The sequence below is a fragment of the Stigmatopora nigra genome, chromosome 12, assembly GCF_051989575.1.
Source record: "Stigmatopora nigra isolate UIUO_SnigA chromosome 12, RoL_Snig_1.1, whole genome shotgun sequence".
NCBI lineage: Eukaryota > Metazoa > Chordata > Actinopteri > Syngnathiformes > Syngnathidae > Stigmatopora > Stigmatopora nigra.
Genome location: NC_135519.1, coordinates 1,728,534 through 1,753,343, shown reverse-complemented (window position 1 = coordinate 1,753,343; position 24,810 = coordinate 1,728,534). Strand labels below are relative to the sequence as shown.

The window sequence follows — 24,810 nt, the reverse complement described above, 5'->3', positions numbered from 1 at the left end:
GCTGGAAGGTGAGTAGTGAAGAGGGGAAGGGGCCATTCCAGTGGTATGCATGTGTGAGAGAGTGTAGGCAGCCTAAGCCGTAATGACAAGTGTTGTTCCTTTTTTGGCATCTTGGAAATGCGTAGGACAAGATCAAGAGAATTGAAGTTAGTTTGTGGGGTTCAGTCATCAGCTTTCAGGAAGATGCAATGTCTACAATATGGTGGGTAGTTATTCGTGGGAAACAGGGAAAATACCAACTAGAAGCGTCTAGCAGAAATCTCGGCGTCACTTGTCTTTATGATTTGAAATAACTTGGATTTCATCCGAAATATGTTTCCTCTCTTGTCGTCTTTTCTCTCTCACTTCCTTCCCTCTGGATAATTCTCTGCAAGTCCTGCTCAAAATAGCGGTAGATCTGAGTATTACAGGACGTCAGCCAAGGAAAAATTGAGTCAAACTTTACTGACGGTTGACACCAATCAGATTGTGCCTAGTAAAGCTGAGGAGAAGAAGTCTGCCTCATTTTGAAGGTGAAAGAATGAAGCAAGCAGGAACTTTTACTCAGTTTGGAGGAGTCACATCTCTGCGACTGTCTATGTTCACATGAAGGCTCAGGGAAGCTTGCTAGACCAATCATTTCTCGTGATTGCCCGGACTGACAGCAGGCAAACGGAGAGGATTCATCAAGATCCGGTCAATTTTTATAAACAATTTAGCGTCTTCACAAGGTTACGCAAATTTGGAGGCAACACAATTACCGCAATCAGATGAAACACCGAGAGTTAATCCATGGCTCTGATTATGAGTATCTTATCTATCAGCCTGATGTCTTTGTAACAAGGAAAGGGGGGCTTTGAATTATCATCGAGTTTCACTGAGACGACCAAGATCATTGGACAAGGGAGTTGGTCAGTGATAATTGGGTTTCGTCAGTTTGGGTGCAGAAGTATTCCAACATTAGATAGCTGACGTTACCTTGCTGAAAGGTGGTGTATTGTAACTAAACCCAAACTGGTTAGATGATCTGTTCCGCTGTGTTCACTTGAAATCCCTTTCTTTTTTCACACGGGACAAAGGGGGTAAAAAAGAGGTGGACACGCTGCAGGTCCAAGAATTGAGTATGGACGTGAGGTACAACCAAGACACGGAAGGAATGGTGCTGAAGAATGGACTTAAGGAGGGCAAAGATGGAAAAGACTCACAGGGCGCCTTGTCTAAAAGCTTTCTGAAGGAGCAACAGAGCTCTTTTTCCTCCTCTGGGACAGTGGAAAACTGCGAGAAAAACAGGGGAAGCGCCGGAGATCCTGACTACTGTCGGAGAATACTTGTGCGAGGTAAATCTGGCGCTCTTCATTAGCGATTATACAACGTATTCCGGACACATATGTGACAAAAATCCTCCTTTTTTTATGATACATTTCAAAGTCACTTAAATCTATAATGGGTACATTGACATTTTATTTTGGCAATAGTTGCAATTTTTTTTTCATAAACAGAACTAAAACAAATATTTGCTTTTGTTACTCCCTGCATTTTTTCACAAGTACAAATTAATGTAAATTCTTTAACTATTTAGCTAACCAACTGCTGCTTTAAACTTTGAGTGAGCATGTGTGTGTGTGTGTTCGTGGATGGGGTGCAAAAAATTAAAGTATTCTTCGGGTTTTAAATCCCTACATTTTACCAAAATTAGGATAGACAGTATGTAAGAATGATTTTCTTTACAACTAAATAAATCAATAAATAGATTTACATTTATACTTAGGGATTATGCTTAATGTTGGTGAAGATATTATTGTTATTAAAAGATTAAATGACTATGATAAATAATGTTAGAAAATGAATATTGTCCAATAGCATTACAATATTGATGAACTTAATCTTAATATTTTATTATTTACAAAATCTCCCGAATATGGGATGAATAAAGTTATCCAATCCAATCCAATTCAATTGTATCCCAATTTTTTTCAAATTGTTTAAAGAAAAAGATTAAAGAAATGCATTCTCTCAGAACCTTTCCTTAAACGGCCAGTGAAATAAAACCAAAATATTCTAAATTCAGCGAGGGACACAGCTATTGTATTTTGAAACATACTTTTTTGTTTGTTTTTAATTTTTACAATTTTTTTTGTTTTTAATAAACAGCATTTTAAATCTAAAAATTGTTGGGAATTAAATGCAATACTATCTTTGAAAGATGTCCAGTTGTTATAAGTAAATTATGAGTCACTCGTTCAAACACTAATTTGTTTAACAATGAGCTGTCTTGTTTGGTCTTTGTCTCTAAAATATGTTAGCAAACTCTCAATTCAATTTCTATTGAAGATTATGCTATATCTGATTGATGTCAGTTAGTCACTCAATGTGTTTTTCTACACATTATATATATATATATATATATATATATATATATATATATATATATATATATATATATATATATATATATATATATATATATATATATATATATATATATATATATATATATATATATATATATATATATATATATATATATATATATATATATATATATATATATATATATATATATATATATATATATATATATATATATATATATATATATATATATATATATATATATATATATATATATATATATATATATATATATATATATATATATACACACACATACAAACTTATAATATAAAACTCATATTATTTCTTTAAATGATGCTTGTCTTTGTGTCACACTGAAAATCAATGTGTTAGTCCGCTTTGTTATCATTGTTTCAGATGCAAAAGGCTCAATCAGAGAGATTATCCTACCAAAGGGCTTGGATTTGGACCGGCCCAAAAGAACCCGCACCTCATTCACAGCAGAGCAGCTCTACAGGTTAGAAATGGAGTTTCAGAGGTGTCAGTATGTTGTGGGAAGGGAGCGAACTGAACTCGCCCGCCAGCTTAATCTATCTGAAACTCAGGTAGGTGTTCATTTTTACTCTGCCTTTCTCCAGACATAAAAAAACAAACAAACAAACAATTAATCAGTTTTAAATAACATTGTTTAGTTAGCACCAGTTACAGTTTCTGGAGTATAAACTAAACCAATGATTTTGGGAAGTCAAATTAATTCAGTGAAATGTGAAGCTATAGTTTTTGGTTTAAATGGATTTAAAATGTTCGACTAATTGTGATGACATTTCTTGATAGAGATTTGTTTCATTTCATCATTCTGTGCAGTTTAAGGATTTAAATACAAGGCGCAACACATTTCAATAACACTAAATACAAAGGATTTTCAATAGTTCTCCATTTGGCGCTGTACTTAATCAGTGTCATCTGATGTCTGGAAATTGAAAGAAATGGCACCACAGAAAACCACAAAATTACAAAGCAAGAATTTCTTTCTGATAATATTCCTGAAAATAATAAATATTAAAAATCATTATTTTTATATATATATTGCATTTTGTTAATTTGTTGTGGTTATGTCTTTTATAACTTTTATGGTGAGCGTGAGGGCATTAATTTCAAAATACGATGCCCAGTAAATAACTACAAGCTATTAACATTTGAACAGCTCTTCATTCTATATTTTCAGTTATTGTTTTATCTGGTTTCACTTCATTATCTGGTCATATTTGACATTCTGGGGAAATAGAATTTAGCAAATCAACTTTGAATTTTTGACTGAAATCTAAGTGCCCTTATTTTCTTAATCAATGATAATTGCAAAGAGTGTGATAAACCTCACGGTTGTGCCTCGCTTGGCAAGCATACTGTGAACTTTTTAAGACAGCTGCCATATTCAGTAATCTATTTCATCTCATAATCAATCTGAATAGAGCAAAATTAATGTCATATGGATATACCTATATTTCTCTTTTTATTTCTAAATAAGTACAGATCTGCAAAGATTCAGACATAGAACCCTGCTGTGCGTAAAGTTAACATTTACCCATATAATAATATCCTGCTCTTCAGAATACACAATTAATATAACAAACTTGATTTCAACTGGAAGCAGCAGTAATGAAAGTCACCATAAAACATATTGAGGACATTCTCGACTTACATGTGGGAGAGATCAGCACCATAAATGACCTGCATTTGCACTATTGGGTTTGACACCGTATTTCAAAGTAGTAGCACATTCAGATCGAGATTGGAAAAAATCAATCCAGATTCTCCTTGACTTTAGCAAATTTAAAGCTCATGTGGATTTTTGTCCAATGACTCAGAATTGGATAACGGTCTCTGTTTATAATATATGGTGGCTTTGAGCAAGGCTATAGGAGGTTAGGTTTTTGCAGAAGTCTGGAGGTCAACCTTTTCACACAATTTCAATCCAAGGTCATAAATAAGAATTTTTCAGGGGATTTATTGTATTTACAACATTAATTCTAAAAATATCTGACACATGTACTTACGTACCTTTAGAGTGTGATGTTATCATTTTTGAATGCGTTTTTTGTATGATTCATAATGCTCCAATGTCATAGTTTAATGTTTTCTCACATTCACTACAAACAAAAAAACAACGAGTTAGACTTGAACTATTTTTTTGTGTCAGCTCTCAGGGAACCAAAGGTGTTATTAAATTTGCATTTGGTTAAATTGAATTTACATGCTTCGACAAAAATATATTCTTTTTATTCTCATCTTTTTTTTAATGTGTAATCCACAAAACACACTAAAACGTTTTTTTACGTGACCAATGGTTTCTCTATTTATAAGCCAACTTTGTTTACACCAAATGCTCCAATTAAATTTCGACATTATTTTGTAAGGATAAAAAGTAAAATATGAGCAATTTTACATTTTTATTTCCTCTTAACTTATTGGGTTCATTTAGATTGAATCGTTATCAGCAAGGTAATCAACAAATAATAGCATTGATTTTTATAGTTTATTTAAAAGTGTGTTTTTTAATCATTACCTGTGACCCAAATAAAATAAACCACTTAAATCCAGCATATTCCAAAGACATTTAAACAAACATCCAAACCCAGTGTCATTGAAAGCTCCTCCAAGTAATCAATAATATTTAAATGTATAAATAAAGAATTGAAAATATAAATAAATAAATAATCATTGAAAATATACATAAATAAATAATCATTGAAAATATAAATAAATAAATAATCATTGAAAATATAAATAAATAAATAATCATTGAAAATACAAATAAATAAATAATCATTGAAAACATAAATAAATAAATAATCATTGAAAATATAAATGTATTTTTCAGAAATAAAGGCTCACCATTATGATGTGTACCACCACTGAACAAGGTTATTTTAAATACATACATGAGGCACACTTGATTAAAAGGCACATTTCATGTATCATTGTACTACAGTTGTCATTTGTTCTGTTTCTTTTAACAAAGTAATTATCATAAAGATAACAAAAGATGGGCGGCCCGGTGGAGCGAGTGGTCAATGCGTTGGCCTCACAGATCTGGGGTCAATCCAGGTCCATGTCCATCTGTGAGGAGTTTCTCTCTGGGCCTGCGTGGGTTTCATACAGGTACTCTGGTTTCCTCCCACATTCCAAAAAGATACTTGGACACTCTAGATTTCCATTATGTATGAGTGTGAATCTGCATGGTTGTCCGTCTTTTTGTGCCCTGCGATCGGCTGGCCACCAATTCAGGGTGTCCCCGCCTCTGGCCCTGGAGTAGGCTCCAGCTCCCCCCGCAACTCTGATGAGGATAAGGGGGTTCAGAAAATGAGAGATAATAAAATATTCTTTTATTTGTTATTGTAATTATTATTATCATTTTTAATATTTGTTTGATGTTTTATTCCCCCGATGACTCATAACCTCAATGTGTTGGTCGGGTTTGTGTGTTCCAGTGATCTTGGGTGCTTGCTTGCCTTGTGCCCCTGGTAGGGTCACCCATGGCAAACTGGTCTGAGCTGAGGGACCAGACAAAGAATGGCTCAAAAGACCTCTTATGATGAGAAAGACCAATAAACTACGGATTCCCTCGCCCGTACACCGGTCACCGGGGCCTCACTCTGGAGCTGGGCCCGGAGGAGGGGCACGGTGATGAGCATCTGATTGCTGGGCCAACACCCATAGGGCCCGGCCGGGCACAGCCAGAAGAGACGTGGGTTCTCCCTCAGATGGGCTCACCACCTATGAGAGATACCAAAGAGGTCTGGTGCATCGAAAGCTGGGAGGAAGCCAAAGGAGAGATCCCTGACAGTCTGATCCCTGGCTGAAGAAACTGGCTCTTGGGATGTGGAATGTGTCTTGTCTGGTTGGATAATAGCCTCTACTAGTGCATGAGGTCGAGAAATTCCGGTGTAATGTAGTCGGGCTCTCCTCTACGCACAGGTTGGTTTTTGGTACCACTGCTCTTGAGGGGAATTGGACACTCTTCCACCCTGGAGTTGCTCACAGTGAGAGGCGCCGAACATGTGTGGGCGTACTTATTGCCGCTCGGCTCGGTGCCTGTATGTTGGGGTTTACCCTGGTAGACGAGAGAGTAGCATCCCTCCATCTTCGAGAGGGGGTATGAGACCTGACTGTGTTTTGTGAATATGCACCAAACAGAAGTTCAGCGTACCCACCTTTTAGGGAGTCCATGGAAGGGGTGCTGGAGAGTGCTCCTTTGGACGACTCACTTATTCTGCTGGGGACTTCAATGCTCACGTGGCATACGACAACGAGACCTGGAGTGGAGTGATTGGGAAGAATGCCCCCCCTGATTGGAACCCAAGTGGTGATCTATTGTTAGATTTTGCGCTCATCGTGGACTGACAATAATGAACACCATTATTCCATATCAAGCATAAGGGGGTCCATATGTGCAGTTGGTATCAGGACACCAAAGGCCGCAGTTCGATGATTGACTTTGTGGTCTTGTCATTGGACCTGCTACCGCATTTCTTGGACACTCGGGTAGAGAGAGCGGCAGAGCTCTCAACCGATCAACACCTTGTGCTGAGTTGGCTTTGATGGTGGGGGCGAATGTCCGTGTGGCCAGATGTCCGTGTGGCCCCGGAGACCCAAACGTTCAGTGAGGGTCTGCAGAAAATTCCTGGCGTAGTCCCCTGTCAGAGGGAGTTTCAATTCTCACCTCCGACAGAGCTTCTCACATTTCCGGGAAGATGGGGACATTTAGTTTGAGTGGCCCATTTTCTGCGCTTCTATTCCTGAGGGCGGCAGACTAGAGCTGCAAGGTGGTTGGTGCCTGTGATGGCGGGAATCCCAGAACCCACTGGTAGTAAGAGATGCCATCCGGATGAAAAATGAGTACTATCGGACCTTTTTGGTCCACAGGACTCCAGGGACAGCTAATGGGCACTGGGTGGCCAAGCAACACGCGGCTCTAGATATCTCTGCGGCGAAATCCTTGGCATTGGAGGGGTTTGCTGAGACCAAGGAGAACCGGGTGGCTTCGGAGAAAATTTGGTCGACCATCCGAGGTCTCAGGAGGGGGAAGCAGAGCACCATAGTGTAGATAGAGCGCTGCTGACCTCGACCTGGGATGTTGTGAATTGGTAGACCGAATACTTTGAAAACCTCCTCAACTCTAAGGACACGCCTTTCCATGAGAAAGAAGAGCCGGGGGGCTCTGGGACAGATTCTCTTATCTCTTGGGTCAAAGTCACTGAGATGGTCAAAAAGCTCCTCGTCCGCCCAGAGTTTCTAGAGGCTCTGGGTGTTGTGAAGCTGTCTTGGTTGATACGTCTCTGCAACATTGCTTGGATATTCGGAACAGTGCCTCTGGATTGGCAGACCGGGGTGGAGATTCAACTTTTTAAAAAGGGGGACCGGAGGGTGTGTTCCTGGAGAGTACTGGAGAGGATGGTTCATCGGGAGGTCGAATCTCGGATTCACGAGGAGCCGTGTGGTTTTCATCCTGGAGGTGGAACAGTGCATCAGCTCTAAACCCTCAGCAGGGTCCTTTGGGGAGGCATGGATGTTCACCCAACCAGTGTACATGTGCTTTGTAGACTTGGAGAAGGCATTCGACCCTGTTGCCTGGGGAGTCTTGTGGGGGTACACTGGGAGTATGGGGTCCCGGTACCCCTGATGAGCGGTCTCTATATGAGCGGTGTTAAAGTATGGTCTGCGTATCCGGAGGTAAGTCGGATCTGTTTCCAGTGGGGGTTGGATTCCATCAGGCCTGCCCTATGTTACCTATGTTACTGATTCTGTTCAGAACTTTTATGTACATAATATGTAGGCGCAGCCATGGTGTTGAGGGGGCCTGGTTTAGTGTCCTCAGTATTACAACCCTGCTTTTTTTGCAGATGATGTGGTTCTGTTGGCTTCATTAGTCTCTGAGCTCCAATTATATCTGGGATGATTTGCAGCTAAGTGTGAAGCGGTTGGGATGAGAATAAGCACCTTGAAATCTGAGACCATGGTTCTCAGTCAGCAAAGTTGCATACCCCTAGGGGATAAGGTTCTTCCTCAGGTGGAGTTTAAGTATCTTGGGGTATTGTTCACGAGTGAGGGAAGAATGGAGCGGGAGATCGACAGGAGGATCGGTACAGCGTCTGTAGTGATTTGGCCTCTGCATCGGTCCATCGTGGTGAAGAAGGAGCTGAGCCAAAAGGCGGGGCTCTCTATTCACCGGTTGGTCTACATTCCCACCCTCAGCTATGGTCACGAGCTGTGGGTCGTGACCGAAAGAACGAGATCCCGGATACGAGCGGCTGAAATGAGTTCCCTTAACATGAGGACTGGACTCTCTCTTAGAGATAGGGTGAGAAGCTCTGTCATCCGGTAGGGACTCCGATTAGAGCTCCTCCGGATCGAGAGGAGCCAGGTGAGCCTCGGGAGGTTTTCCAGGCTTGTCTCACCGGGAGGAGGCTGTGGGGCTGATCTTGGATTGCCAGGAGAGACTATGTCTCCCGGCTAGCCCCGGAATGCCTTAAGGTCCTCCTGCAAGAGCTGAATGAAGTGGATGGGGAGAGTAAAGTCTGGAATTCCCTGCTGAAGCTGCTGCCCCAACGACCCGTTTTCGGATATGTCAAAACATGTTAGGGTTTTGAATGTGTGTATGTATGTGTGTGTGTGTGTGTGTGTGTGTGTGTGTGTGTGTGTGTGTGTGTGCTTCTTACCTCTTCTGCCCCTCTGGGCTTCCCTTCCTCTTGTAAACAGCTGCTCGTGATTTGGTAATCTGCCCTTGTGTGTCCATTTAAATTCTGTGTTTGTGTCTCCTTGTCGGATCAGCTACTTTGTTTACTCCATGCCAAGTTACCACGCCATGTTCCAAGTTCCTCGATTCCCCATGTTTTCGGTCAAGTTTGGTTTTGTGGTTTGATTTGTAACTACATGTTATTTTCTAGGGATTATTGCCTTAAGTAATACAGTTTTGTTGGAGCACTCCACGTCTTTGTCCCTGTGATTGCTTCCCTACATTTGCATCCGACTACGTTCCTACGATGCCACTCTTACGTAACAGAATAAGCGGAAGACGATGAGATGAGTTTTATGTATGGGTGTATTTGGGTGAATTGTGTGTTTTTACCACGTTACTGAAGCAGCATAATACAATTGTAGTCCCACGAAATAGGTTTGAGGTTATTCAGCAAAAATAGATTACATACATAAAGCACAATGTCAATTTTTATCAATAAAAAAATTATAATTTAAGTTTACCTTATAATCCAATATAGGTGTTTTTGATCAATCTTAGGTTCAGCTGGTTAAAGTGGGTTAATTGATAATGTACAGTGAATTGGATTCAAGAAATGAATCAAAAAAATATTCATCATTTAAAATCGTTAAAATTTCAATGGCAACACCCAAACCTCTTTGCCAAAACTGTTATGAATCAAGCAACCACTTAAGTAGAGCCTTTTAGATACAGGTGGCAAACATAAGGCTCTCGAGCCACATGTGGCTCCCAGCCAAAATGAATTATCTTTGCTTCATACTTTGTATATACTGTGGCTCGTTTCATGTTTCTCTTATTTTTATTATTTCTTAAACCACACTCAAATTAATCAGGGTACATCTAAAACAAATGATAATTTATATTTAAAAAATAATTTGGTAAAATGGATTGTTGTTTTGTGAGGAGAGGAAAGTTACAGTGAATAATATAGTTTTAACTGTGTGTTTTAGTGTGTGTTTCTCTCTATTTTGGCAGGTCACTGTGTGGTATGGCTCTTTGACTCTTAGTTTAAAATGTTTGCTCTTTGTGACTAATTTGTTCACAACCCCCGTGTTAGCCAAAGTGAAGTATGCTACAAAATCCTGAGAACAAAAAATGCACAACCCAAAGAAATTCCAGATGATATGAGGAAAAAAAATGATCTGAAAAAAATTACAGAGCCAAATCCACTAGCACAACTATTTGAGTCCATCTCAGAATGCCTTTAAAACAGATTTAAGCTTTAAGAGTGTTTTTTTGCAAAATCCAGAATTATCACAATTTGAAATGCTGTGGCAGGACCCTAAAGGGGCAATTCATGGTAGAAATATCTCCAGTATGGCATTGTTGAAACAATACTGAAAAGAGAGTGGTCCAAAATTACTCAACTCATCATCAATTATTACAAACATTTGATTTTAGTTATTGCTGCCGATGATGAAACAACTCACTTTTAGGTTCAGGGTGAAAGTAGTTTTTAATATAGGGTCAGACAGCTGCTCACCTTCGTTATAGATAACTATTATTTGGGTGGAGTGACTCAGTAATAGAGTAGTTGTTTCCCAACCCAGAAGTTGTGAGTACAATTCCCTTTCCGGGTGACATTGTCTAATTATATTTGAGCAGGATACTGAACCCCGAATTGCTTCCTGATAGTGTTTTGTAACAGATAAATTACCACAGAATAGTCTCATCTCATTTTCTGAACCGCTTTATCCTCATTAGGCGGGTGCTGGAGCCAAACCCAGCTGTCTCCGGGCCAGAGGCGAGGGACACCCTGAATCAGTGACCAGCCGATTGTAGGGGACAAGGACACTCACACCCATACCTAGGGGCAATTTAGGGTGTCCAATCAGTCTACCAGGCATAATTTGGAATGTGTCAGAAAATTGGAGTACCCTGAGGAAACCCACCCAGGCCCGGGTAGAACATGCAAACTCCACACGGATGGACATGACCTGGATTTGAACCCAGGACCCCAAAGCTGTGAAACATAGATTAGTGTAAAATATTTTTGAGTCCCACATAGGTAAAAGGGTGTTATTAAACTTTTTTTTTTTTAAATTTTATTTCCTTGGGTTGTCCTGTTGTGATTTTAACATTGGTTTCATTAAATGAAACATGGGCGGTGACCGAGTGGTTAGCGCATCACCCCCACAGTTGTGAGATTGAGGGTTTGATCCCAGGTCCGGACCTTTCTGTGGGGAGTTTGCATATTCTTCCTGGGTTTGCATGGGTTTCTGGTAGGCTGGTTGAACTCTCTAAACTGCTTCTATAGTATGAGCATGAATGGCTGTCTGTTTCCTTGTGCCTTGCAATTGGCTGAACACCAATTCAGGGAGTCCTTTGCCTGCTGCTCATAGTTAACTGGGATAGGCTCCAGCACCCCCTTCAACCCTTCTGAGGATAAGCGACATGGAAAATGAATAAGTAAATGAAACATTTGCAAGTGAGACGTGTTTTATAACTTATTAATGGTATAGGGTTAGAGTTAGTTCAATTCACAAAGTAGTTACAAGACTATGCGGCCTAGTGGGGCAAGTGGTTAGCGCGTGGGCTTTACAGCTCTGGGGTCCTAGGTTCAAATCCAAGTCGGTCCAAGTGTTTATTTTGCATGTTCTCTCTGGGCCTGCGTTGGTTTCATCCGGGAACTCTGTCTTCCTCCTACATTCCAATAACATGCATGGTAGGCTGATTGGACATTCTAAATTAGGTATGGGTGTGAGTGTGCATGGTTGTTATTTTCCTTGTGAATCGGCAATCTGCAATCGGCTGGCCACCGACTCAGGGTGTCTCCTGCCTCTGGGCTGGAGACAGCTGGGATAGGCTCCAGCACCCTCCGTGACCCGCATGAGGATAGAGCGGTTAAGAAAATGAGATAAGATGAGTTACAAGAGTGACTGGTAGGCATACTCTTACACTTACTGTAGCTAAAACGCTAAATTTAAGATATTGGAGCAGATGAAAACTGCTTTAGTTCTGATTCATGTCAATGTAATTTCTAGTTTAGTATTTTTGTGGGAAATCAAGTAAATAGGACCACCAGATTATTAAATATTTCTTGTCTAAGAATCATTTAGTGAACAAACCATGCTCAGGCATTTAGGAAATTCATTAAATCAGTCATTTTCTGTACCCTCACTAGGATTGCTGGGGCCTATCCCAGCGGACTTTGGGCGAAAGGCTTATTGCCGTATTTTGCCGTTTAATATACCCGGGTATATTTAATGATTTTTGCTTTTTTGAGCCTCCCGTTTGTGCGCCATTTGATATACCCCTGACATTTAATATATTATATTACACGGTAACTCAGCTTTTTGGCAAAATTTGTATGGTGTTCATGGAGGAATAATTATAGATTCTTAAGTTCCTTAAAATTCCAGGAGAGACTTTATTCAGGAGTAAGTAGTTTTAACCTGAGCAGTAAGTGTTTTTAGTCTGCAAAACATTGATGCACCCCATCACGGCATAAAGAGTGCTTAGTGGATCGTGTCTTCCCGTTTGTGCGCCATTTAATATACCCCTGCCGTTTATTATACCCCTGCCGTTTAATATACCCCTGCCATTTAATTAATTATATTTAGTATTTAGTATATTTAATGGGGCTATATTAAACAGCAAAATACAGTACATTCTAGACCGGTCGTCAGTCAAAAAACTACATTAAATAATGTTATTTTTAGAGTCCTGTTGAAAAAACATAGATTACAATTATACCGTCAATGTATTTTATTATTGGTTTGCTGGGTATATGTATGTTGAAACTAAATAATGTGACCATGATATACAACTTCATTTAATAAAAACCAGAAATTTGCTGATAAGTGGCAAAATGTTTTGTGTCACAATGAGAAAGGCATTTATAAGCCAGGGTCAAACAAAACACACAAGTTCATCTGTTATTTATTGATGTACATGGTTGACAAGGTTGGTGTGAAAACAATAATTTTTCATAGCATTTCTGTTTAAAGGTTAAAGGAAAGAATGGCCATAAGGTAAATTGTAAACTGTCTCCTTGCAGTGGTGCATTTTGCCTTTGTTGTTGATGTCATTACTAAATTGTATTGAATGTCTTTATTGTCATTATAAAAGTACAAATAGATTTAAAGTACAAAAAAACTGGCCAAAGTGCTTGGCAGCACGTGAGGTAGCTATTCAGTTTTAATGCAGGTATCAAAGAGCAAGATAAAAAAAATTGCAATGCTCAGACTGATGTAAAAATTTGAGAATATTTCTAATTGATATGCATCTGGCAGTTTTGTGACACCTTTCATATGCGGTGACAGTACTCAATTGAGTCTCGATTACGATAATAATTTCCTTCTGCTGTTGATTAGCTGTTGTTTTTTATTACTGACATAGTCCGTGTAGAACATGTTCCATGCCTCCCTTGTCAAGGTGGATGACCTTCTGGAAATCACAGATGGACCCCGTCAGTATGAGATTTCATCAAACTAAAGAGAGTTGGAAAAGCAAAACACAGCTCTGGTGCTCTCTGAGGCAAAAACTCTAGCATAGTAAGAGTTCGGCAAGGCCATAGAGAACAACTGCCAAACGGTTTCAAGGAAATTATGATCCACCACTACACCAACCATTACACTTTGTATAGTGGATATGACCATTGCTGACCTTGTCTCGGGATGGTGTGAGTCAATGGGCACAATACTTTGAAGACTTCCTCAATACTACCAATATGCCTTTATTTGGGGAAGCAAAGCGTAGAGACTTTGTGAGTGGCTCTCCGATCTCTGGGGCTGAAGTCTCCAAGGTGGTTAAAAAATCTCCCCAGTTACAAGGGCCCAGGAACGAATGACATTTGCGCAGAGAATACGCTTAGCTGTTGCTAGCAACTGTAACGTCAGTCATTTGCACGTAAACGTTGACTGACTTGAAGACAGCTCAGTCTGTTGCAGTCTTTCTCTTTTATTCATCTGATATATATTGCTGAAACCTATTTACCCTCTCGATTCTCTCTACATCATGCACCCATTTCCTTAATAAATCCTTGTTTCTCAACATCCTATTGTTTAACCGAAAGCTAAATACTATTGCATACTGACCTTGGATTCACCTTTTATCTATGATTTTTTTTAGCACAATACTTGTTTAAAACAAACATTAAAACAACTATTAAAGTGTTGATTCGTGCTAAAGTGTTAAGTCAATAACGTTTTGCATGGAACAATGGGTATTACTGAACTGACAAATACACTCACTCTGGTGATTTAATAGTGAGACATGAGGAATTTGACTTTTTCAATATCAATATCAACATAAGTGAATATTTGTAATTTCCAAGTCACTTAAAGCACATGTTTTTGTAATGTCACAACTTTAAGAAAAAATACCTTTGCCCTAGTTTTGACTTGGGTCCACTATGCCCATGTATCTTAATAATAATCAGTATATAGTATCATTTTGGAAGTAAATTATTTTTGAGGTGGAGCTTAGTTTAATAAGAGTTGGTGGTTATAATGTTTTCATTTGCGTGTTTGAAAAAATAAAAAAATATAAAATATTTCTCTTTCCTTGTCTTTGTTTCACAGGTCAAGGTTTGGTTTCAGAACCGGCGCACAAAACAAAAAAAAGATCAAGGGAAAGATACAGAACTCCGCTCAGTGGTTTCGGAGACTACAGCAACCTGCAGTGTCCTCAGATTGCTAGAGCAGGGTCGTCTGCTCACACCCTCAGGCCTACCAGGCATCTTGCCACACTGCGGTAGTAGCACTTTGGGCTCAGCCCTTCGCTCTCCCTCCGTCGGTATGAGCAACAATAGTGGTGGCGTCGGAGGTAGCAGTGGAGCCGCTGGCAGCAGCCCGACTTTGCCTGCCGTAACCAGCTCTGGGACGGTGCCAGGCCTACAAAGCTCTGCAGCAGCTCACAGCTTATTCAACTTCCCCATGCCCTCCTTACTTAGCGGTGTCGCCAGCCGCATGCCATCGAACCCGCTGACCATGGCCAGTTCATTAGCCGGCAATTTGCAAGAACTCTCCGCCCGCTATCTGAGCTCCTCTGCTTTTGAGCCATACTCGCGGACCAATGGCAAAGAATCCATGGACAAGAAGATTTTGGAATGAAGCTATGCTTTCATGTGGAAGTACGCTTGCTTGTTCTTCTGGATGTTTGGTTGTTATTAAGCTTAACTTGTCTTTGTTTTAGTCAATGTGTCATCTGTCTTGTCACCATGTTCTGTGGTATTATAGATGCAAAAAAAACACATGCAAAGACAATTTGTAAAGGGAGTATAACAAAACCTTCCTTAAAAAAACAAAGGAACCGGCATAAGGTTGCAACTGGCATAAAATACATTCTTAGCAGTTTAATATGATTGAATTGTATTGGGTCAGTCAAACAAGACAGTATACTTGAGTAGCTGTAGAGAAAGAAGCTGCTTTGTATAGCAATATGTAAGATAAAACAAACAACATTCACATGGTTTTAAAGCTGTCTTGTAATTTCATTTGTAAGAAAATTGTCTTGAACAAAAATATTCAAGAGATGTAATTGTCATTCAGAAGAGTTGCTTACTGTCGTTAGAATGGTTAATTGAAGACTGGATTATTTTTTTTTACCGTATCTTTGCTGTTTTTGTCCTCAAGTCGCAGTATTTAACCTTTACTTTTGATAATTTTTTCTTGTCTGTAATTTCAGTACCATTGTGAATTTGTAGTAGTCTTTAAGAAAAGCTTTTCACCATCAGTGTGCTGCTCGCTGTGTGATATTCACCGAAATGTGGAATGGTTTAGTAACCTTGAAGATTCCAATTTAGCTCCTTTGTGAAACCAGTGGCTATTAGGATGACACACCTGGAGAAAGAGTGAAATGATTGTACGAAACAAGTACTGGAAAAGAGATATGTAGTTTTAAAATTGTTATTTTATTGTAAATTATTCAGTTTTCTAACTGTTACATTATTGGTATAGTAAGTAAATCATGATTGAAAGAATGTATTGAATGGATTAAGTAATCAGTTAAAAACTATTTGGTGCTGTACTGTGAGATTTGTAAAATGTGTGTTCCAAATGTGTGTATGTGTGTATATATATATATATATATATATATATATATATATATATATATATATATATATATATATATATATATATATATATATATATATATATATATATATATATATATATATATATATATATATATATATATATATATATATATATATATATATATATATATATATATATATATATATATATATATATATATATATATATATATATATATATATATATATATATATATATATATATATATATATATATATATATATATATATATACATATACATATACATATACATATACATATACATATACATATACATATACATATACATATACATATACATATATATATATATATATATATATATATATATATATATATATATATATATATATATATATATATATATATACATACATATATATCCTGTACGGCTACATGCTTCGCCATTTTTCTATAATTCCTCTTCTTTTGAATCAAGTTAAATGAAGAATTCCATGACTGTTATACAATACACAGTGGTTTCAGACCTATGATACTGATTTTTCTTCAGTGTTTCAGTATACAAAAAGTTAGCACTAATGACGATCATCGTAAAGAAGTGCTTCTTTTAAAATAAATTGGCAATTGATGAAGTTAACTAAATACTGACATTTTATCAAGAATACAGTTCAACTGTTTTTTTTTTAATTGTATACGGAATAAAGTATTTACACTAATGGCATGAAAAACAATGATGAGGGCGATAAAAAGCAAACTGATATTTCTTTAATGATCATTTCTATCGCCATATTTGTAATGCGAGACGAGTCTGAGTCAACTCCTTTTGTGGTTCTGCCGATACTGAGTCTCGATCCAATACGTCGGTAATGTATTAAGAAGGGGGAAAAAAAGCACATCCGAATATCTCTTCCCCTCCCCTTTTGATCACTGCCATCAAACATTAAAAAACAAACAAGAGGGTTAAAATTGTTTTTACAAGTGAATCTAATAATTACAAAATACGGTTGCGAAGAAATTACATTGAAATATTTGGTACTCAACAAATAAATGCATCAAGAAAAATAGTCCAAATGTGATAAATCAACATTTTTGCTTTGTTCTAAAAAGTTTGTTTCAGTATCATAAACGTATTTATATAGCCTTGTACATGTCGTTTTTTTTGTTGCAGTAGCAATAGCATTATATTTTTGTCAATTGTTGTTTTTGAAAAAAAAAACATTTTTTTTTACCCAATTTTGATCGTCTAAAAAGGATGTGGTTGGGCCCAATTTACGATCCGGGCAATCTTTAATCCTCATCAAGTAAGTTCCAATAAATGAATACATGTATATTCCCACCACCTGATGGTATAGTGGTTCACTCCCCTGACTTTGGTGCGCGCGAGCGTGGGATTGATTCCCGCTCAGTGGAGATATGATTGTAAATCTGAATGGTTGTCTGTCTGTCTCTCTTTGGGCCCTATGGCAGACAGGGGACTATTGTAGGCTGTAGTCTGCCTTTCACCCGAAGTCAGATGGGATAAGCGGTGTATGGGTTAGGGTTAGGTTTATATTCCCTTATATAAGAAATGTGTGTATACATCATGATGAATGAATTATAGTTCTTTAGAATAAGGTCTCTAAGGAGAGACAGTTTTAGAAAAACCTTACTCTATATTTAATCAAATGTCAGAATGGTTGCTGAGTAAACCATCATAAACCTGGCCCAACATGCAATTGATTAGTCCTCCTAAATCATACAAAATGGTCAATAAATTCCAAGCATTCAAGCCATGATGTTTACCCATTAGAAGAAATTTTGTGAGAGTAGAGTATAACACAATTTTTAATTGCAATTTACAACTTTTGAAGAAAGCAAGTCTCGTTTTCATGTACACAAATTTTCTTTGTGGAAAATGTACTGATATAAACGAGTAAACAGCTTTATTTAACCCATTTAACAACACTAGACTAGAATTATATAATGTAGAATTTTTGTTTGGCAATGAGCGGTGGAGGAAATTTTGCGTGAGCAAAAACTTTTAGGGCTCACATTATTGTTTTAAGAAAAAAAAGAAACCGTTTGTTTGAACAAGATCTGTCTTAGGAATTCCCCTCGGAAAAAGATTGGGGTGTGGAGGTCGCATTTATGCTTCCTAACACCCCTCCACTGACCCCTCCAAACTCCCCCACCTTTTCTCTTGCTTCATCCTAAATCCAATTAGGATGAATCTATGTGTTTTTGTAAAGCTGTGTGCATGTGTGTGTGTATGTAGGCAATGGTGGAGTGTGTTGGGGGGGTGGACTTTTCTAGCGTTACATAGGAGCAGACCACCAACACATTTTCTCTCATCACATGGTCCTCACAGTATTCAAGCACAAGGCTGAGGAAAGAGAGGTCACATCCTGTCTTGTTTTTTTTTTTGGTGACCGCTTTTTCTTTTTTTCCCCTGGGCCATAGATTTCCGTTTAATGAACTAACACACTCGTGTAACAGAAATCCTGAGGCCATTGCACTCCGTAAATGTGTTTGAGAAAACTCCTCTTGTCTTTGTATGTTTAGGGAAAAAAACGTGTTGATTGTATTGCATTGTTTCTTTCAAAACACATAATCCCATTAAGTAATGAAATAAGTGTAAACCCTCACAAGATTCTTCCACATTTGGAATTGTAAAAGAGAAATCCAATTTAAAAATATTACTTCAAAAACTTGCGTAACCCCAGTTGTATGTGTTTGAGTCAGTACGTGTACTACAATCGTTCTTCAATTTCACCAAGTTTTACTATTTTGAAATATGGTGCTTCTGCAGGGTTCTGGGAATGCTTCTGTGCGTAGAGGCTTAAATTCAATCAAGAGGCATTATACAAGGATAACTGGTTCCAAAATACTCATTCATTCATTCATTTTCCAAACCGCGCATCCTCGTAAGGGTGCCAGGGTTTGCCGGAGCCTATCCCAACTCATGAAAGGCAGACCAGTACACCCTAGAGTGGTCACCATTCAGTCGTAGAGTGCACAGAGAGACAAACGACCATCCACGCTCAAAATCAGACCACCACCAGTGGGAATCGAGTCCGTGCCTGCCTGCACCGAAGTCAGGCAAGTGAACCCCTACACAATGAGGCGACATATACTTAGATTTGCAATACTTATTTGTTAACAAAGAAAAAAAATACTCACTTGACCCAAATACACTCACACGGCACTTCAAGGTTGGAGGTCATTGGCGTCTTAAGGCATCCAGTGCTAGGAAAAGAAAAAGTCGGTCAACTCAAAACGAGAAGGCTGACATTTTCCGGCCGAGAAAAGTGCCTCTCGGCGGAAAACATCGGCATTGTGGTGGAGGCCCAGGTCATGGCAGAAAAGAATTGTACACAAAATGCAGATGGCTTTTTCATTGTTCAGAACATAGGTACTTTGATAATAATAAAAAAGCACAGTGTGATGCCACACCATGACCAAGTTCCGGGCCTACCATTTACAGAACAATTACATTTGCAAACATGATTGCAATCAAATAAAAATAAAATACAAAAAAATTAAGGTTGCCATGAACTCAAAGTTAATGAATGAATGAACAAAAGAAATTACATGAATTAACTTTTGAAAATCAGCCTATTCTCTCAGTGCTAAGATTCAGTGGGTGTGCCCCAGCCACATGTCAATTGCAATCCTGATCCTTGCTAGTGTTGATGCTAATGCATTTAGCGTGGTTCCTCTGTCAAAATAATCGTGCATGTTTGAAACATCCAAACCCGAAAACAAGTTCGATTGGAGAATAGAGAATGTTTCTGAGTGTTTCTCTGAGGCTGTAGAGGACTTTAACACAGTATTCACCCTTTTAAAATTATCAATACACATTATTGTTTGTAGATCTTGTGTTGCTCGTTTTAAAGTGTGAATTACCATCTTAGAAGAAATTTGGGCAAATAATTATCTCTAGATGCAAGAAACATTTCGAGCAAATAATTATCTCTAGATGCAAGAAAAATTTTGAGCAAATAATTATCTCTAGATACAAGAAACATTTCGAGCAAATAATTATCTCTAGATACAAGAAAAATTTCAAGGTACGAGAAAATCAGGTGGCCAAGACATCAGAAGTTGTTTATGATTTTAGCGCACTGTCTTTTTTTACTGCATTTCTTTTATGTATAACAGATATCTACGAGCACTGGGCAGAGCGTTGCATTTTGTTCAGTGTTTTTTCCGTCACTAAGCGTGAATGGGAGAGCGATCGCTATTACGAGTACATAGTATATATATTACTTCTCGTTGGCTGCTCATAAGAACATCAGGGGCACTGGCTCTCTCCCCGCAACTCCCTTGTGTAATGTCTCTGGACCCAACTCCCTCTTTGTAATGTCTCTGCGAACACTGGGCGGAGCGTAGCATTTTTCCAGTGTTTTCTTTTCCCTAAGCCTGTTTGCTCCCGCTGGGGGAGCAATCGCTAATTCAAGACTACATCCCGATTGGCAGGTGGTCGTGCGTTATCCTATTGTGAGACATTTGTGTGCATCATTTTCGGAATATTTTGAAGGGAATACAAATGCAAACAGCCCATTGATAGTGAAAGTGAGGGTGGAGGCGGGCACAAACAGCCAGGCGGGACAACAAAGGTATAAAAAGGTAAAACAAAATTAGAAAAGTTTAGTGTAAGGTTAGATTAAATTTATTTTGAGTGTCTGCATCGTAATCCAAATTTATTAAAATTTGTTTATGTTAGATTACGAATCACCTGTGCAAAAAGTCGACCCCGCTCGAACCCCCCCTCTGTTGTGAATTGCATTGTGGGATCCAGGTAATATCCATATAAAAAGCCATTGTGGTATTGTTGCTGAATTGGTGTCCAGCCATCTGCATGACATAATAAGACGGACAAACAATCACGCTCACAGTCATACCTAGAGGTAATTTAGAGTGTTCAACTAACCTACCACCCATGTTTTGGGGAATTGGGAAGAAACTGGTGTACCTGGAGAAAACGCAAGTTCGGGAAGAAGCTGCAAACTCCACACAGTGACGACTCACCTGGGATCGAACTCATGACCCCAAAATTCAGCCACCAGGCCGCCTTACTCTAATAAAATACATATTTTTTTTATAATCATTAGTTTAATATTGTTGATGAACTAAAATTAAACAGCGATTGGCTGGCAACCAATAGAAATTGGAATCTTTTTTGAAAACTTCTTGAAGTGCTGAAGTGTGATTGTAAATTACAGTTCACGCATTGGAGGGATCACCTCCCTTTGAACTCATAATAAATAAAGGAATTTCTAAAATGAGAGCCTCACTTGTGTAGGCTGAAGCCCTTCAGTTGCATCAATTTTCTATATTTTGCATGTACCTGAAATGATTGAATGAGCTATTGAGGGAATACCATCAGCCTCAACCTAGCAGTGGTTACCTCTTCAGATTTCTAGTGCTTTTTGTGCCATCATCTATGCAACCTGCCCAGGGCGCTCTATTTTCTGATAACGATGACGGCATCCGCCATAAGGTTGCCCGGTGCTCGCATTTGAAAACATTTCTGGGAAATTCCACCCTCAGGTTCGCTACATCGAGCCGCTCAGCCATTCTGTCTAGCGTAAGGTCGGCCGACGCTTGCACTTCTAGAAGTCCACAACCACCGAGGCTCACAGCTGTTTTATCTGCCTAGAGCGTTCTATTTTCGGATAAAGGTGACGTCGTCCACCTGGTGGCCGCCATTATTGAGTGGGTTTTCTCCTTGTACTCTGGTTTCCGGGCACATTCCGAAAGAGGGGTGGTCAATTTAAAGGGCCCCTAGGTATGAGTGTTAGCGTAAATCACAGCTGCCAACTATGTACTCCAAAATTCCAGGAATTACACGGAAATGCAACACAACCTGTGGGACTCCAGACATCCTCTCTAAATTAACACCATCGATAAGGCATCTGTCATCTTGATTCAACTGGAAACCGGGAGAATTCAGTAACAGTGCCTTGGGAATAATCCAAGTTATGACGAATGATTCGTTTTGTTAAACTTCAGCGTGGCAATCGATGCAGAATCGATTGCATAGTACACAGCACTTACCAATATGCCTCCTTGGAATATGCGCAAAATGGATCATGATTTGGATGAAACTTTTAAGAAATCCAGACACTCGTAGAACTTTAATGCTTCTTATTCGACAAAATATCCCATGTTGACGCCTTCTCCAAAAGTACCGACATTTGCATATTGCACAGCATGCAGGTACAACTTCAACATGACACATCTTGGAATTACTGACTTTAAAACACACATCCAAGGACCCACACCACAATTGTTTGCAAAAACACAATATTTCAATCAATGTGAAAACAGGATGATAAGTTTGATTGAAAATTGTCCTGCTCTTATTTTATTTTTTTTTTACATTTTATATAAATTTTGCATGAATCGCACTCACTCCAGAGGGCGGCCCGGTGAAGCCAGTGGTTGGCGCGTCGGCCTCACACCTCGGGGGTCCTGGGTTCAAGTCCAGGTTGGTCCACCTGTGTGGAGTTTGCATGTTCTCCCTGGGCCTGCGTGGGTTTCTTACGGGTACACCGTTTTCTTCCCACATTCCAAAAACATGCATGGTAGGGTGAGTGGGTGCTCCAAATTGCCCCTGGGTGGGTGTCGGTGTGAGTTTGAGTGAGTGTGGATGGTTGTCCGTCTCCTTGAGCCATGCGATCGGATTGCCACCAATTAAGGGTCCGGACACAGCTAGGATTGGTCCCAGCATCTCCCCGACCCTAATGAGGATAAAGCGGTTCAAAAAATGAAATGAGATGAACATTCATTCCGGAAATACTCCAGAAATTGGACAAAGACATTCCTGAAATAGGGTCGACAGAGTTTGGCAGCTCTGGTGAATGGTTGTTTGTCTCCTTGTGTCCTGCGATTGAATGGCTACCAATTCAGGGATTCTCCCGCCTCGTACCCAAAGTCAGCTGGGATAGGCTCCAACACCCCCCGCGACGCTAGGGAGGATAAAACGCTTCAGAAAATTAATGAATACATTATTCTTGACCCGCAATAATCAAAATAGCAACTTTCTTATTTTAAAAAAAAATATTGATTCTTTTTATATAATTAGTCATTATATAGCAAGAGTTTCAGATTAATTTGTGTTCTTAATGATTTCAAATTATCACCAACCTCCTTTTTTTCGAGACTCAGTGACGCTCACTCGCTCTGGGGACATCCGCTTCGTCAGGCAGTCATATGACCGACTTTGAGCAGTAAGCCCTTCGCTGTCATCCGTGTTGTGCAGCACTGGTTAGCAGAAACGACCAGAAGACCGTCGCTTACTTTACTCAGCAATGGCAACGTTAGTGGCAAACAGGACGATGGACAACGGCTTGGCAGCAGCAGCGAGGACGCACACTCAAGCCGTGACCAGAAATTACATCTCCCAACCAAGGCTAAGTACGTTCAAGTGATTACATCAAATTGCTACCTGCTGCTAACGTAGCTACAGGCTAACGATGAAATGAATTAAAAATGACAACCGTAAAAAAAAGAAAGGCTTCATCACACATAACAGTGGTGGCTAGTTTTGTTTGATGTATTTGTCTGTATTTATTGTTTTACCATTTTCAGCTTCGTGTCATTCATATGTCGTTGCAAGTCGACTGGGCTACATTGCAAGATATTGCTAAGAGTGGCTGGAAAGGTTTACTTTAGCAAGGTCGAATTGACACGCTGCATCTATTCAATGCTTTATTTTTGTGTTCACCATGTCGTAATTTTCAAATGTCAATATTTTGTCAATAATGTAATTTGATTTAATGTTGGGAGTCGGGATAATTGCAGTACAGTCTTTGGCCCGGCATAGCTGTTTTAAGCCTCTGGTGTTGCGATCAGCCAATGTTATATACTATTTAAAAAAATCTACTCGTGGATTACCAATCCTCTTCTGGTCAGCAGCACATGTTAGGAGGCATTGGTGAAGGTCGTTATATTTGTGAAAATGGGGAGAATGAAAATGTTTGTCATGTGACGCGATCACGAGCGGTGGAGTGTACGTGATACACACGATCACGTGACTGATCCCGTCAACATTTGACGGAGCCACTGCCTAATCAAACTGGTGATAGTGGTTAGCGCGTCGACCTCACAGGCCAGGGGTTCTGGGTTCAAATCCAGGTCATGTGCACCTGTGTGGAGTTTGTATGGGTTTTCTCTGGGTACTCTTGTTTCCCCTCACATGACAAAGTCATGCATGGTAGACTGATTGGACACTAAATTGCTCCTAGGTATGAGTGTGAGCGTGAACAATTGTTTGTCTCCTTGTGCCCTGGGATTTGCTGGCCACCAAGTCACAACCCCCCCACCCCCGCCCCGCCCTGAAGTCAGCTGGGCTCCAGCACCCTCTGCGTGAGGATAAAGCGGTTCAGAAAATGAGGGACTGCCTCATCAAACTATCAATCAAAAGGGCAGCTTACACATAATGACAATATTGCATATGGACAGTCTCAATTAAAAATCTAATTAACCAATATTGGCGCATATTTACTTAGCCCTCATGTTCAAAAGACCCCAAAGACCCTCACAAATACAACCTTGACATTAAAATGTAAACTCATATTATCAAATAATTTAATATTATAATATTATAATATTAAATAGAAAATCTAAAAATATTTATTCAAGTCTACTTTTTCAACACCAGACACCATCCTCCAGGTGACTAGATACCATGGCTCCATGGCTCTCTATCT

The 24,810-nt window shown here is 39.1% G+C and overlaps 2 protein-coding genes and 1 long non-coding RNA gene across 4 annotated transcripts in view; 2 read left to right on the top strand and 1 right to left on the bottom strand.

Annotated features, from left to right (window-relative positions):
- Positions 1-28: 28 nt before the first annotated feature.
- Positions 29-16,106, top strand: vax1 (ventral anterior homeobox 1). The gene is made up of 3 exons (XM_077729653.1): positions 29-1,316; positions 2,752-2,939; positions 14,635-16,106. The coding sequence occupies exons 1-3, from the start codon at positions 1,103-1,105 to the stop codon at positions 15,163-15,165; spliced, it is 933 nt and encodes a 310-aa protein (XP_077585779.1). The 5' UTR covers positions 29-1,102; the 3' UTR covers positions 15,166-16,106.
- Positions 15,343-23,564, bottom strand: LOC144205340 (uncharacterized). 2 transcript variants are annotated; one of them, XR_013328060.1, is made up of 4 exons: positions 23,246-23,564; positions 22,512-23,067; positions 19,274-19,339; positions 15,343-15,894 (listed from the first exon to the last, which is right to left on the bottom strand). It is a non-coding gene; the product is annotated as an uncharacterized LOC144205340 (long non-coding RNA). The 2 variants fall into 2 exon arrangements; XR_013328059.1 differs by lacking the exons at positions 15,343-15,894; positions 19,274-19,339 and having other exon boundaries at positions 22,215-23,067.
- The window catches only part of atp6v1ba (ATPase, H+ transporting, lysosomal, V1 subunit B, member a), a 34,402-nt gene continuing 32,862 nt past the window's right edge, over positions 23,271-24,810 (top strand). The window contains exon 1 of the mRNA XM_077729652.1: positions 23,271-23,515. Within this exon, the coding sequence (XP_077585778.1) occupies positions 23,410-23,515 (106 nt within the window). The 5' untranslated portion in view covers positions 23,271-23,409. The remainder of the gene's footprint in view (positions 23,516-24,810) is intronic.

What these genes read in the sequence shown, in the direction of transcription:
- vax1 (XM_077729653.1), top strand. Translation starts at nt 1,103, where the DNA reads ATGGACGTGAGGTACAACCAAGACACGGAAGGAATGGTGCTGAAGAAT. An exon ending in TCGGAGAATACTTGTGCGAG is followed by an intron (nt 1,317 to 2,751) that starts GTAAATCTGGCG and finishes TCATTGTTTCAG; the next exon opens with ATGCAAAAGGCTCAATCAGA. An exon ending in TTAATCTATCTGAAACTCAG is followed by an intron (nt 2,940 to 14,634) that starts GTAGGTGTTCAT and finishes TTTGTTTCACAG; the next exon opens with GTCAAGGTTTGGTTTCAGAA.